The 12,063-nt window shown below is 40.9% G+C and overlaps 1 protein-coding gene across 1 annotated transcript in view; it reads left to right on the forward strand.

The window, feature by feature from the left end:
- Positions 1-12,063, forward strand: part of PEX14 (peroxisomal biogenesis factor 14) — a 77,820-nt gene that overhangs the window by 27,837 nt on the left and 37,920 nt on the right. The window contains exon 3 of the mRNA XM_083802623.1: positions 8,464-8,548. Within this exon, the coding sequence (XP_083658749.1) occupies positions 8,464-8,548 (85 nt within the window). The remainder of the gene's footprint in view (positions 1-8,463; positions 8,549-12,063) is intronic.

Raw genomic sequence — 12,063 nt, forward strand, 5'->3', positions numbered from 1 at the left:
TTTGTTTGCTAGGTTCGCCAGAAACCAAGTAGTTTCCTCCTGCATCTCCTTATGTATTCTGGCTTTAGGATCTTCCATATAATGCCAGCACAGCCCCCTGACTTCTCTCCTAATAGTTTGGGGTTTTGTTGCAGGAGGGAAGACGCTCTGTTTCTAAGCTGCATTTCCTGTGGAGCTATTAAATGGGGTGCTAGAAATAGCAGGTTCAAGGAATAGTAGCTTGCTGATTTTTCGTGTCCATTTGAGTTATGTCAGTCTGAAACATCTTTACCAGCATCTTCCACAGATGGGATCTACTTCCAGTTCTTTTGCATTAAATCTAAACCGTCATAATCTAAACCTAGTACTTGCCAGTCTCTCAGCTGTGGAATTAGAAGGATCCATGTAAGTCTGAGCAACGATCCCGTCCTGGTGCTTGTCTTTGATTGATGTCGCCTTCTGGAGACTACCATTCAATAGCCATTTTAAGTACTCAGGCACAATTGTTAGATGTGACACAGACTTCCTATTCTTGAGTCATCTTCTAGCTCCCTAGCATGTGAATGAAGCTCCAGCAGTCCTTTTCCGTCCTGCAGCTGAAAGAATGAAGATGTAGTAAGTTACTGGTTCATTGTTTTTTGACTTTGTGCATGTGTGAAGATAATAGGGTAAAAGATTTCTTTCAATAGCTGTTGTGAGCTCTTCAGGAATGGCAACAGGGGGAGAGCAGTGGGAAAGGTAAGAGCTGGAGATGCTGCCCATCTGCTCCCTGAAGATACATGCTTTTTTTATTTATTTTTTTAGTTGTGGAGCCACAGAATGATCTCACGGTTCTGCTGTAGTGAGCATCTTGGACACTGAGTCATTGCATTCCTTTGGAATGATTCAGCTCAACAACTTGACACTTGCATTAATTTTACAGCACAGAGCCTCAATGATCCCTAAGCTTCCTTCTATAAGAAGGGAGAAATGAGATGTATAAATTGGGTATTGCCCTGAAAAGTTTAAAAATCAGATTCTCTTTAGTCAGTTTTATCCTTTTGTCATCTCTCTGGCATCTTTCTTAGGTCCCGTTGAATCAGTTTGTTGACCTGATCACGGCACGCTGGCTTCAGGCACACTTGGAAGCTGTATGCCTTACCTACTTGCACGAGACACTGCCTCTCTAGTCCATATATTATACGCAATGATCCCGTGCATTCAGCACTGAGGTTATTGCCATTTTTATATAAACAGAACTTCAAATAATTTGCTGCCAGTTGGATTGCAGGCATTATCTTCCCTCCCCTCCATCCCGTTCATCTTGCTGTAATACCTTCTTTGGTGGTTCTGGTGGCTGGAGGAAGCTTGCAACTTAAGTTTAGGCAGAAGTACAAAAAGGGGATTTTTAAAAAGTTTCCCTCCGAAAGTGAGATTATATCTTTCCTTTTCAGTGAAAAAAATTGAGTGTTTGAACTCTAGAAAAAAGGTTTGTGCTACTTCTTGCTTAAAATGTATTATGGCTGCATTTTCAGCTTAAGATTAGGTTTGCTGTTCTGCTAATACTTCCTGCAAGGTGTTTTTCCAGCATTTATCACTTGCCTGTAACAGTTTGTGTGACCTTAAGCCTGGTGTTACAATGTCTCATTTGGAGCTGTATTCCTTTCGGAATTAAAAGAATACAGAGCACATTCTCTCTGTGTATAAATATAGTTATTGTACATTTCTTTTAAAGCATGGGCAAAGGTTTCTTGTTCTCTTCAGTTTTATGCATGGAAGTATTACCTGAATGAGCATTATTTCTGATAAAAAGAGAGGAATTTTATCAGGATGTCCACTATGTTTTAAATTGAATCAGAAGAAACTGAAGATGGCAGAGATATTTCACTTTGAAAGGTGACTACTACACAGACGAAGTTGCTACTTTTCATAAGGGCTTTCACTCCATATATCATTGTGTTTTAAGAGAGACTTGGGTCAATAATACCATGCTTTAGAATTCCCTAAATACATATTTACACAATAGACCTTAAAATATATTAGTCTATCATGTCAGCTCCTGTACACTTCTATCAGGGATGTTTTATGTCCTTAACATATGATACAATAAAACTTTATTTTATATAGCATTTTTCATACAAATTGTATCCTGGAATGCAGCGTGGGGTTAAATAAGACTTTCACAAGGTTAAAATTAAAAAAGCTGGAGGGTGCAGGAAAATTAAGGGGTACGCATGGGAAATATTTAACCGAACAATGGGAATCTGGACGGAGAGGCCACAGAGCTGGGAGAGACTGTGAGGCTCATTCAAGCTGCAGATCGGGATCCCTGGAAATGATGAGGTTATGTGAGGAAAGACTGGTTCTGTGTGAATAAAGAAGGTGGAAAGGTCATGCCTTTCTGAACAGCTGGAGGAAACGTGAAGTGGCTCCTGGAACAAAGAATCCGAGAACGGGGACTACATGGAGTCACTCCTTCGGAGCGAGAATAGCAGAGGAAACGGGGGGAAAGTGCGTTGAAGGGAAAGAAAGCAGCTGAAAGCGTGCCCCGGGAGCTAACCTGCGGGGCGGGAGGGATGGGATCGGGGCGGCAGCGTGCAGCGGGGGCTTTGCAGCGCCTGCCTTCCCGCTCGCTCCCGCACGCGCAGGGAGTGCAGGGGTCTCGGCTGCGCGGGGGCTGTCCCTGGAACCAAGTAGGCACAACAAGATGACACCAAGACAGCTCAGCTTGGGATTTTTCTCTGGCTTTTATCAAATTTTTTTTTTTTTTTTTTGGTCACCCTATTAATGTAAATTAAGTAAGGCTTTTTTGTATGTGATAATTATAGATAAATGTATTTAAAGTAGATCTGGATTTTGTAGTCCTCGGGAAAAAGAGGAAGAGTAATTTTTCCCCCCGTCCCTGTCATGTGTTCATTTTAATGAGCAATTTTAAAAAATTGAAAATAAAAGAGGAAAATGAATAGGTGTTGAACCAGCCTGTGATATGTAAATGCCAACTAGTAATTACCTAAAACCTCAATTTTCTTTCTGTTTCATCTTGCAAAACATTTCATTTCCACTGAGTGAAAACACTTAATTTGGGCTCCGCCGCTGAAGCCTGCCTCTCAGCACCGCCGCCCGCGCCCGCCTCGGCTAGGGGGAGTCCTGGCTCCGCGCTACCACCCGCTCGCCAGCCCAAGGTTATTCCTCCTGCCGCCCGCTGCCTCCTCGCTGCTGGATGGAAATTCACCTGCCCCCAGCTCACGTTCGGGTTCGCTTTCGGGAACCTCTTTCTTTCAAGGCTTAGTGAAAATTGGGTGGTGAATTCACGGCTGGAATTTGTTTTCCCTGCCTTTTGTCTGCTTGCTGTTACACTCGTGATTTCGAGTTAGGTTTCATTCATGCAACTGTCAGAGTTTCTGGGCACCTGGGATTTTTCTTTTTTAGTTATTATTGCCCTTTTTTGGTTGCTGTATTCTTGTAGTTCTGGGTTCTTAATTTCAGGTACGGTTTGAAGCCTGTTCCTTCCTTGCCTTTGTTCTTTTCTGGTTCTGACTCCTGTGAATCTTGCTTTAAATTGTATTCATTTTTTCTTTGCTCTGCTTTACATGAGGGCTTTTTTTTTTTTTTTTCATTTAAAAACTTTTCTCTGCACAAGACTGAGATCTACCAAACTGTCGTTTTTCAACATCCTCTCACAACAGAAATGAATTCCTGATTCTGTCCCTTTTCACAAAGATTTCAGTGAAATCCTAGGAGCTTTGAAGCTCCTGTTTTGCCTCCCCTGCCTGACCTGCTGTTTCTGGGAAGCATCACTTGGGCATTCGGGGGCCCAGGCCGGTGGGTTGGGACGAGGCTTGGCCGGGAGGAGCACGCTGGCGCTAGCGCTGCGAGGTGTCCCAGGACCCCGGCTCCGAGCGCTCTGCCTGCAATCGCGAGGCGCAGCGCCTCTTTAGTGAGATATATGGCTTCATAATTAGCCCCTTGCATTTTTTCACGAGTGCTAGCATCAGCGTTCTATGATGTGTTTCCCTGATTAACAGCTGCTTTGCAACTATTTCCGTGTGCCACCACTAACCATATTTGTCAAGTTAGTCCTGACAGAGCACTGCTTTCTTACCAAAACGCAGTGTTTCTCCTAGAAGGGGTTCTCGTGTTCGTCGCAGTGCCAAGCTTTTAAGTCAGCCCTTGTTAAAACGTAAGTTGGCTTTAGCCTGATGCTTGTTAACAGGCTTCTGGGTATCTCCTTTGGAGTAGGAGTGCAGAAACCTTTCACAGACAATTTAATCTTCTGAGCCTTGCGAACATACAGCCGTACACTGAGGGGGTGTTGCTGTAGGCTAATATATTGATCAGTTCCATTTGCCCTATAGCTGTGGCCTTCTGCTCTGGCTGAAATAGGTTGAGTGTTTGTTGATACTGCCATATTATTATTTTTTAATACACTGGGAAAAAAATTAATTCCAACTTCTTTTACATACGTCATGTATATTGCCAGTGTTGATTGCTTCCGCACATGTAATGTAAACTGTCTGTGCATAGTTCATGGCCTGTGCCGCCTCTGCTTAATGAAAAGAAGTGTTGCATTTAAACAGATACAGATCCACTCAGAAAGACAAAATACCAGCCCTTGCAACGTATAATTCAGACCCAACCTTTACATCACAGGTCATCTCAAAGTCTCAGTCTATCAACAAATGCTGTTTAGTAATAACCTACAGAGGGTTCCCAGTATTAGGAAATCTATTAGAGCTCTTACTGGCTGCACTCCCAGTGGCTTTTGCTTCTCTTCTCCATGTGGACCTCTTTTACCAAATTCTGTAGAGCTTTTAGTGATGGAGGGTGGTTTTGTTTTCTTTCTTTTCTTTCTTTTTTTTTTTTTTTTGAAATGTTAGAAAGTGGGCATTTGGCACTGCATTTTAAATCTGAAGGTTTATTTTTTCTAATGCTAGTAACTGATAAAGTAGCTTAGACTGCTTTCCTGCAGTCTTGAGCATAATAAGAAATAAGGCTGGCTTTACCTTCCCCATTAACACAAAAGGGAGGGAAATTAGAAATGAGGGACCTTGGCTGTAACGTCAAAGTGCCGTGCTTTGGCCCAGAATTTCACCAGCCTGCTGCACTCCCACAACATCTGCAATAAAGTTCTTGTCTCCATTTTATATCTTTGACATTGAAACAGAATATTTGGCCTGAATTTATGTAATTTGGCCAGACGCAAATATAATCCATGAATAGTAGCATTCATCTTCTAAAATCAAACTGGAGGACAAGATCTGCCGCGGGATCCCACCCACCACCACCCAGAAATACGTCTTTGCCTGCCATGTCACTGCAGGGGAAGCGCTGGTGGGATAGCAAGTTTATGGAATTAACTTGTTTTTAAACCCCAAATACGTTGTCTTTCATGAAGAGAAATATGTAACTGATCCGCTAGATAAAACTAGTTTGCTGGCCAATGTGTGCTGGCAATCTAAGAATCGGAGTAGTGATACAATGCACATTATTTGGCAGTGTCCTAATACTAGAAAAATTTGGAGAAGTGTTACAAATGCAACAGAAATAGTACAGAACAATGTTACCAGCTGAGTCAGAGTGCTATTTGCTGCATGATTTTTTTCAGCTATACATAGGATTGCAAAGTCTTCTTCTCATCTTCCCCCACTCCTTTTTCTTTTTCTGTTTTTTAAATTACGGACTGCAGTTGCCCTTGTTTGTGCAAAGAAAATGATCCATAGAAGGTAGGAGCGTTCTTGGGTATGTTTGTTGAAAATATTGGCGTTTTGACATGGCCAAAATTGGTTCGTAAGTATACAAGATTGGCCTCACGTATACAAGATGAATTACAGAAATGAAGAAGTTTCAGCTCAGCCTACAAGAGAAAATGCAAACACAAATATGAAAAATGTGGGATTATTCGAAAGAGGAGTAAATGTTCTTTTTTTTTATGAAGTTTGTTATTGCCTGTAATTTTATTTTGTTTTAAGATTAAAAACTTTGTGAATAATGCAGGAAATGATGCAGGGAAGAGATAAAATAGAAGTTTATTTTGGAGTGAATTTTACTACTGAAATGTTTACATTTTTGCAAGGCAAAAATAAGTTTTAATAAAGAGTTAGAATCAATAAAACGTTAAAAGGGTTGTGATTAAAATAGCACAATGAAAAATACTGTTTATTTCTTACAGGCTTTTTTTATGCTTAAAAAGTGATAATTAAATATGAGAGCTTGCAGGATTTCAGGTCTGCAGGCCTTTTGTGTCTGTGTCTCTCGCTCACTAAATGTGGGAGGGAGTGTTGAGGAGTTCCTGAAGAAACAAACAAGTAATTATTGTTAGAGGGAAAGTGGTTTTGATATGTTCGCATATCTGGTGGTCTGCTCGTTTGGGCATCTTTCTTATTCAGCATATTACCTTAAAGTTATTAGTTTGTGTGCTTCATATTTCTGCATCTGGTGTAGCAATATCAGCACTGTTTAAATATGTGATTTGCCTGTCACCTGCGTTTCAGCCGGAGAGAGATCAAGTGCACATAAATGAGACCAAAATGTACTTTATGTGGGGTATTTTGCTGTAGTATTTTATGGTTTAAAATTACTGAATGTAAACTTAAGAAAAAAAATGAAGGAAAATAAGAAAAGGAAAAGAATGAAAAATACCCCCTTCATTTTATCCTCCCAACTTCGAAGTGTGCCGGGACTTTGTCAAATTCCCGTTAAAATAAATATGTCAATTTCATCTCTCTTCCAAATTCATTTATCATGCTTTTTTAAAAGGTGTTTTCTGCTTTACCTGATGTTTAAATTGGATTCGCTCGTTTATGCTGTTCTTTGCTGTATCCCCCATGTTTTTCTTAAATGAATTAGTAATGACAGCGTACTCCATCATACCCTCTCTACAGCCACTTTAAGGGAAGCCTGGTGATCTAAACCTTTTAACCTATTAAAGATGATTTTCCCCAATTGAATCAGACCCACCACAGGTGTAATAACTAATCATTTAAACTACACCTGCTATTATGTATTTTTAAGCCATTATGTGTGTTGGATAGATGATAATTCATGTTTATTGCATTGTCCAATGGATCCGTTTTGCCTACACTAGCCTGATTAATGTATTTAAAGAAATAAGAGATGCAATTTAAAAAAAAAAAAAAAAAAAACATTGATGGAATGCACCGAGGAGTACATTGAAAGTGCCATTAAACCCATCAGAACTTTGCTCTCTGACCAGAAATGCATATTCGAAGGCTTTGATTCAAACACAAAATGAAACTTGGTGATTTCAATAGTGATGCTATTTTGTCTTTCTTTTTCTGCTGTGAAAATTTTTGAAAACCTTTTCGGGACTGAATTTCGGAAAGTGTTTTAAGTAAAACTCTTCAAGAGCTACCTAACATGGGCCTACTGTATGCCGCCATTTTAGAAGGCACAGGCCTCTGTTTGGGGGGAAAAACCTCTTCCCTGTTTATGCATGGTTATTTTTAACTAGAGAGGAAGGAAGTCATCTCTTCCAGTAGTTCGCATAGATGTGTCCATCTCCTACATGCTGTTAGCTTTAGGCAGATTGTTCCCCCCGATGCCACAATCAGAACAGATGCCTTTGTACAGAAGTAAATCGAATCAGCTGTTTTTCACCAGTGCAGCAGCATGTAACAATGTGTATAACAATATAGGAGGGTATGTGGAAAGTTGACCTGCTACACGAACAAAAAAAGGAAATACCTGTCACTGGCACTAAATCCTAATGTGAAAAACCGGTGCCATTGTTGCTGATGCCGTTCAGTGTTATCCCAGACTTTATCCTTTGTTTGGATAAGTGAGTTTGTTTTAAGTGCTGTGACACCTTAAAGAAGCACGTAGAGGAAGTCGGTCATTAGACAAAAATGATCTGTGATTTCTACCAGAGCGGAACATAAAGTAACCACTCACCAACCCACTTATGTCATAAGAAGTGACTTTTTTGATATTTTTGTTGTGTGATCCACAACACGGGAAGTTGCTTCTTTTCCAGTCGTGACAAGCTGAGGTTTTTTTATTGCTGACAGTAAGTTGGAATGATGGCAGAAAAGGCCTTAATCTCTGAGAATTTGCAGGGAACTTTAAGTCAGAAAGAAAGGAATCATTCTTCCTAGTAAGAGTCTACTGTTGCAGATCACATGAGATGTCTTAAGGTTGCCATCAACTATAGGAGCCAACTTCGGTAAGAAGATCACTGTAAATGACAGAAACTTCTGAGAATCTTAATAGAGATTTTTGTACAGGTCAAGCTGCTGAAAGAGCAATTCAAACAGAAACTTCTAGGTTGAAATACCATAATTTGCTGATTACAGTTTAGCCACAAACACTGATGGTTGTTGAACCATCTCTGAAAGTTGGATCTGTGTCAGCTCCAGACTGTCTCCATGTGTTAGATTCGATGCCTTCTTTGCAGTACAAAATGCATAATGTAAAATAGGAATTTGACCATTCCTAACTTGGATCTTTTTCTCTCTTCTGTTTCTCGATTCCTCCTACCCTCATCAGATTGTGACAGCAGTGAAGTTTTTACAGAATCCACGAGTCCGCCAAAGTCCTATTGCAACCAGAAGAGCATTTCTGAAGAAGAAAGGTATGGACTCTTTAAGTTTGTGGTCTCAGTGATAATGAGGGAGTTTGAGTTAGGGTTAAAGCCAAGAAGTATTTCTATGGAAAACTGGATTCTAAGAACAAAGCAGGTAGTCTGTCTGAGGGAAAAAAAAAAAAAAAAAGGTTTTCAAGAAATACCACTCTTTTCTTCCATACTGACTAGAGCAATATTGGCACCAGATGTGGAATTGTAGAACACAGAAGACACGTTGGAAGTTCTCACGTTAACTATTATTGCACATTTTCTGAGAGGAGGACGGTTTAGAGTTGTGGAATAGTTGGCCAGTTCTAGTCTTCGTGATGTTGGCTTTAGAATGACCAGCTTCTAGGTGAAAAGGTCGATTGTTTCTGAAGAGAGCCAGGGAGAGGAATGAAGGGCGAAGGACTTTGTAAAAGTAAACAAGATCAGAGTAAGGTTAAGCTTGGGGTCAACCTGACTTTCAGGCTGAAATGGTAAATTACTGACTGAGTTTAGTTCTTTTCTACAGCAGGGAAAGAACAGATCCTGACAAATCCTATATCGTCTTAGACAGGTGGAACATACTTTTTGCATTGCCTACTGAGAATTTATTTTACTTTTTGATTTATAAAGGAACTGCCTTTTGTTTATTTTTTTCTTTAATGTAAAGTTTTGTTCAACAACTTAGAGTGCATTTCAGGTGAAGTTCACTCCATATTATGCTGCCTTCCATATTATGCTACCCTTCTAGGACCCTATTGCTTAAATCTTTAATGTAAGATGTAAATAATAAGGACAATCATACCTTGGAGTTAATTACATGCGCTGTGGAGCACTTTAAGCACTTGGAATGATACTGAAAATACAAACTCCAAACTTCAGAGGGGAGTGACCCACTTAAACAGTGAAGTCATGAGTACTTCAGAGTACATCAAATTCTAAAGCTAAAGATCTTGGGCTTTAAAAAGTAGGGAAGCCTATGAAATACATTAATAAGTTTGAGGATATGAGCTGTTTATTGAGATGCCTGAGACCCAATGTCATGAGGAGAGTTTAAGTACACACACCACTCTGCTCATCTTGAATAGCAAAGGACCTAGAAGGCAATGGCGCAGTCTTGTGTTTTAGCAATGCTGTCATGACAAGTAGTACATGGGTACATCAGTTTTAATGCGCTCGTCTCACTGCTTGTCCTAGCGCCAGTTAGAGTGTTCCAGCCACATAGTTAGGTACGTTGCTTGCCCTGCCCTGCCATCAGGATGGCATTAAAATTTGGAGCCTGTTGGCCGCTGTGCTCCATGAGTTTTTCCTTGAAATATGTGGACCTACGGGGAGTAATTAATCATAAAAGCTTGGGGATTTCAACTCTATCATCGAAGCAATGAAGCAAGGGAAAGCTGAGCCTAAAAGCTGTGCTGATTACCCGGGGTAACCTGATACAAAATCTATTGTTGCCGAGAGATCCTTAGCCCCCAGTATATCGTGCAATATTATAACTGCCTGATCTTCTCCTGTGCTGACAATGACCAGTTATTCCTCATTTTCTCTCTCAACACAGCTGGGTTAGAATTTCATTTGCAGAAGGTATTTAGAGCAATTTAGAGACAAATGTCTCTGGTGTTTGCTCTGCACTTCCCCACCGCAGGCTTCGCTGAACAGTTTTTAGTATCAGGAGCTCCATCTAATCTGTTTAATTTTAATAAATCCCTGACTGGGAGAAGAGGAAGGGTGGGGAGATGGAGGCAGAGAGAAACTGTGGCCCGACTAATACTTCTTATGAATTACTTGGCTAATAATTACTAAAGAGCAGAAATGGTTTGGTAGAGCTGTTTGTTTGTTCCTGTTTGTTAATTAGCCCTCCTTCCCTTTGTGCTAATTATTTGTTTGAAAACTGAACAGTAGGAGATAGGAAGGAGCAGGGTCCAGTAGCGCCTGTACCCAGCTGTCTTTGGAAATACGGCCGTATGGAATCTGACCACTGAGCTCACAACGTGAGCTCTGTCCAGTACTCGAGAGCAGAGTGTATGCACGTGCTGTAGCAGATGGGGGCAATTTTTCCTGCAGCCTAGGTGTTCTGGCTAAATCCAGTCCTGGGTAAATGGGGATCATACAGTTTGGTAGGCTGTTCCTGCTTTGCTCCGATACGCAGTCACTGTCATCCCAATCACCATGTTTATCCCCATTTTAGAGAAAGTTGTGTTGTCTGCTAGAGAAGTCCTCACTGTCGGTCAAAAAAAAAAAAAGCATTTTCTGTACAGCAACCATTTCAGTTACAAGAGTTTCTATTAAAATAACGTCGTAGGAAATGATACAGAGATACCCTTGTGGTTTCTTCAGTCCAGGCTACTTCCAGAAGAACTTGCAGTAGAAGGGAGAGCTTTGACCTTCCTGTGGACCACTGAAGAATTTCAGTGGAGGGCCAAATCCATGAATTTTCATATCTCTGGTACACCATGTATGAACCTCATGTATGCCGTGTATGAACGTGCTTTTTGTAGTTACTGTTGTGGTACCCTGCAGGAGAGGTCTCTGACTGCCCACTGGGTCTGGGTGAAAGCTGCTGCAGTAGAGAGGCCAGTGTCTGGGAACGCCGAAGGAAAAGGCTAGGTGCCCTGCCCCTGCAGCAGCCTCCCACTATCCCAGCTACAGCCGTTGTAGCCTACAGGAACAGAACTGGAGCATTACCTGTGGGTGAGCTTTCAGGTCCTGCAATCTCACCTCTGAGACTTACAGAGATGGTTCCGCCGTGAATTATAATTTTCTTCTCTTTTTTTTTATAAGCATCCCTTTCCTAAAAATGCCAATCAAGTTTTATTTTCTTTTAATGCTCTTTAATATAGGAACTGAGGTTCTTAATACATTTCAGTTCAGTAGGAGATGAAAGTTACTTCAGGATCATCAGTTGGACTGGGGCTGGCTGTGAAACAGGAGTTGCAGCAGCTGAAAGAAAGGAGGCTTCCCTGGGTACTCACAGGTCAGGGGGTTGCTGAACTGCTCTCAGGAGCCTGGGATGAATCTGTTGATGACAGCTGGGAGAATGAGGGTGTCCTGAATTTGTAAAAAGGTCTTTCAAAAGTTGGATGAGATTTCTGTGTTGTCTTAAGCACTTTTAAACTCCCAAATACAGAGGCATTAATGAGAAACATGAAGTTATTAGAATCATTTATCATTTTCTTTGAAGCTTACACTGGCATTTTGTGTAATTTATGACATTTCCTCCTTTTTATCATGAACTTCTTCAGATGAAGGGAAAAACAGCTGTTTCCCTTCAGAGTATCTGAAAGAAAAGAAAGGAAAAAAAGATGCTGTTTGTTTTTTGTCCAACTCGCTGATTCTGCTGATGACATGCCACAGAATCAGCGGCGCCTTGGGAGTAATTAGACAACATGTGGGGTTTAAACCCTTGTGGAAATGTGTCTGTCATCTAACTGTTGTGCCTCAGATGTCCTGTACTGCTCAGCTACCCATCCGGTAACTCATGTGGTTTGTTAATTTTGTGTACTCCGAATCTGTAACTTCTGGCAAGGTAGAGAGTTGGG

This window comes from Anser anser (assembly GCF_964211835.1).
Source record: "Anser anser genome assembly, chromosome: 17".
NCBI lineage: Eukaryota > Metazoa > Chordata > Aves > Anseriformes > Anatidae > Anser > Anser anser.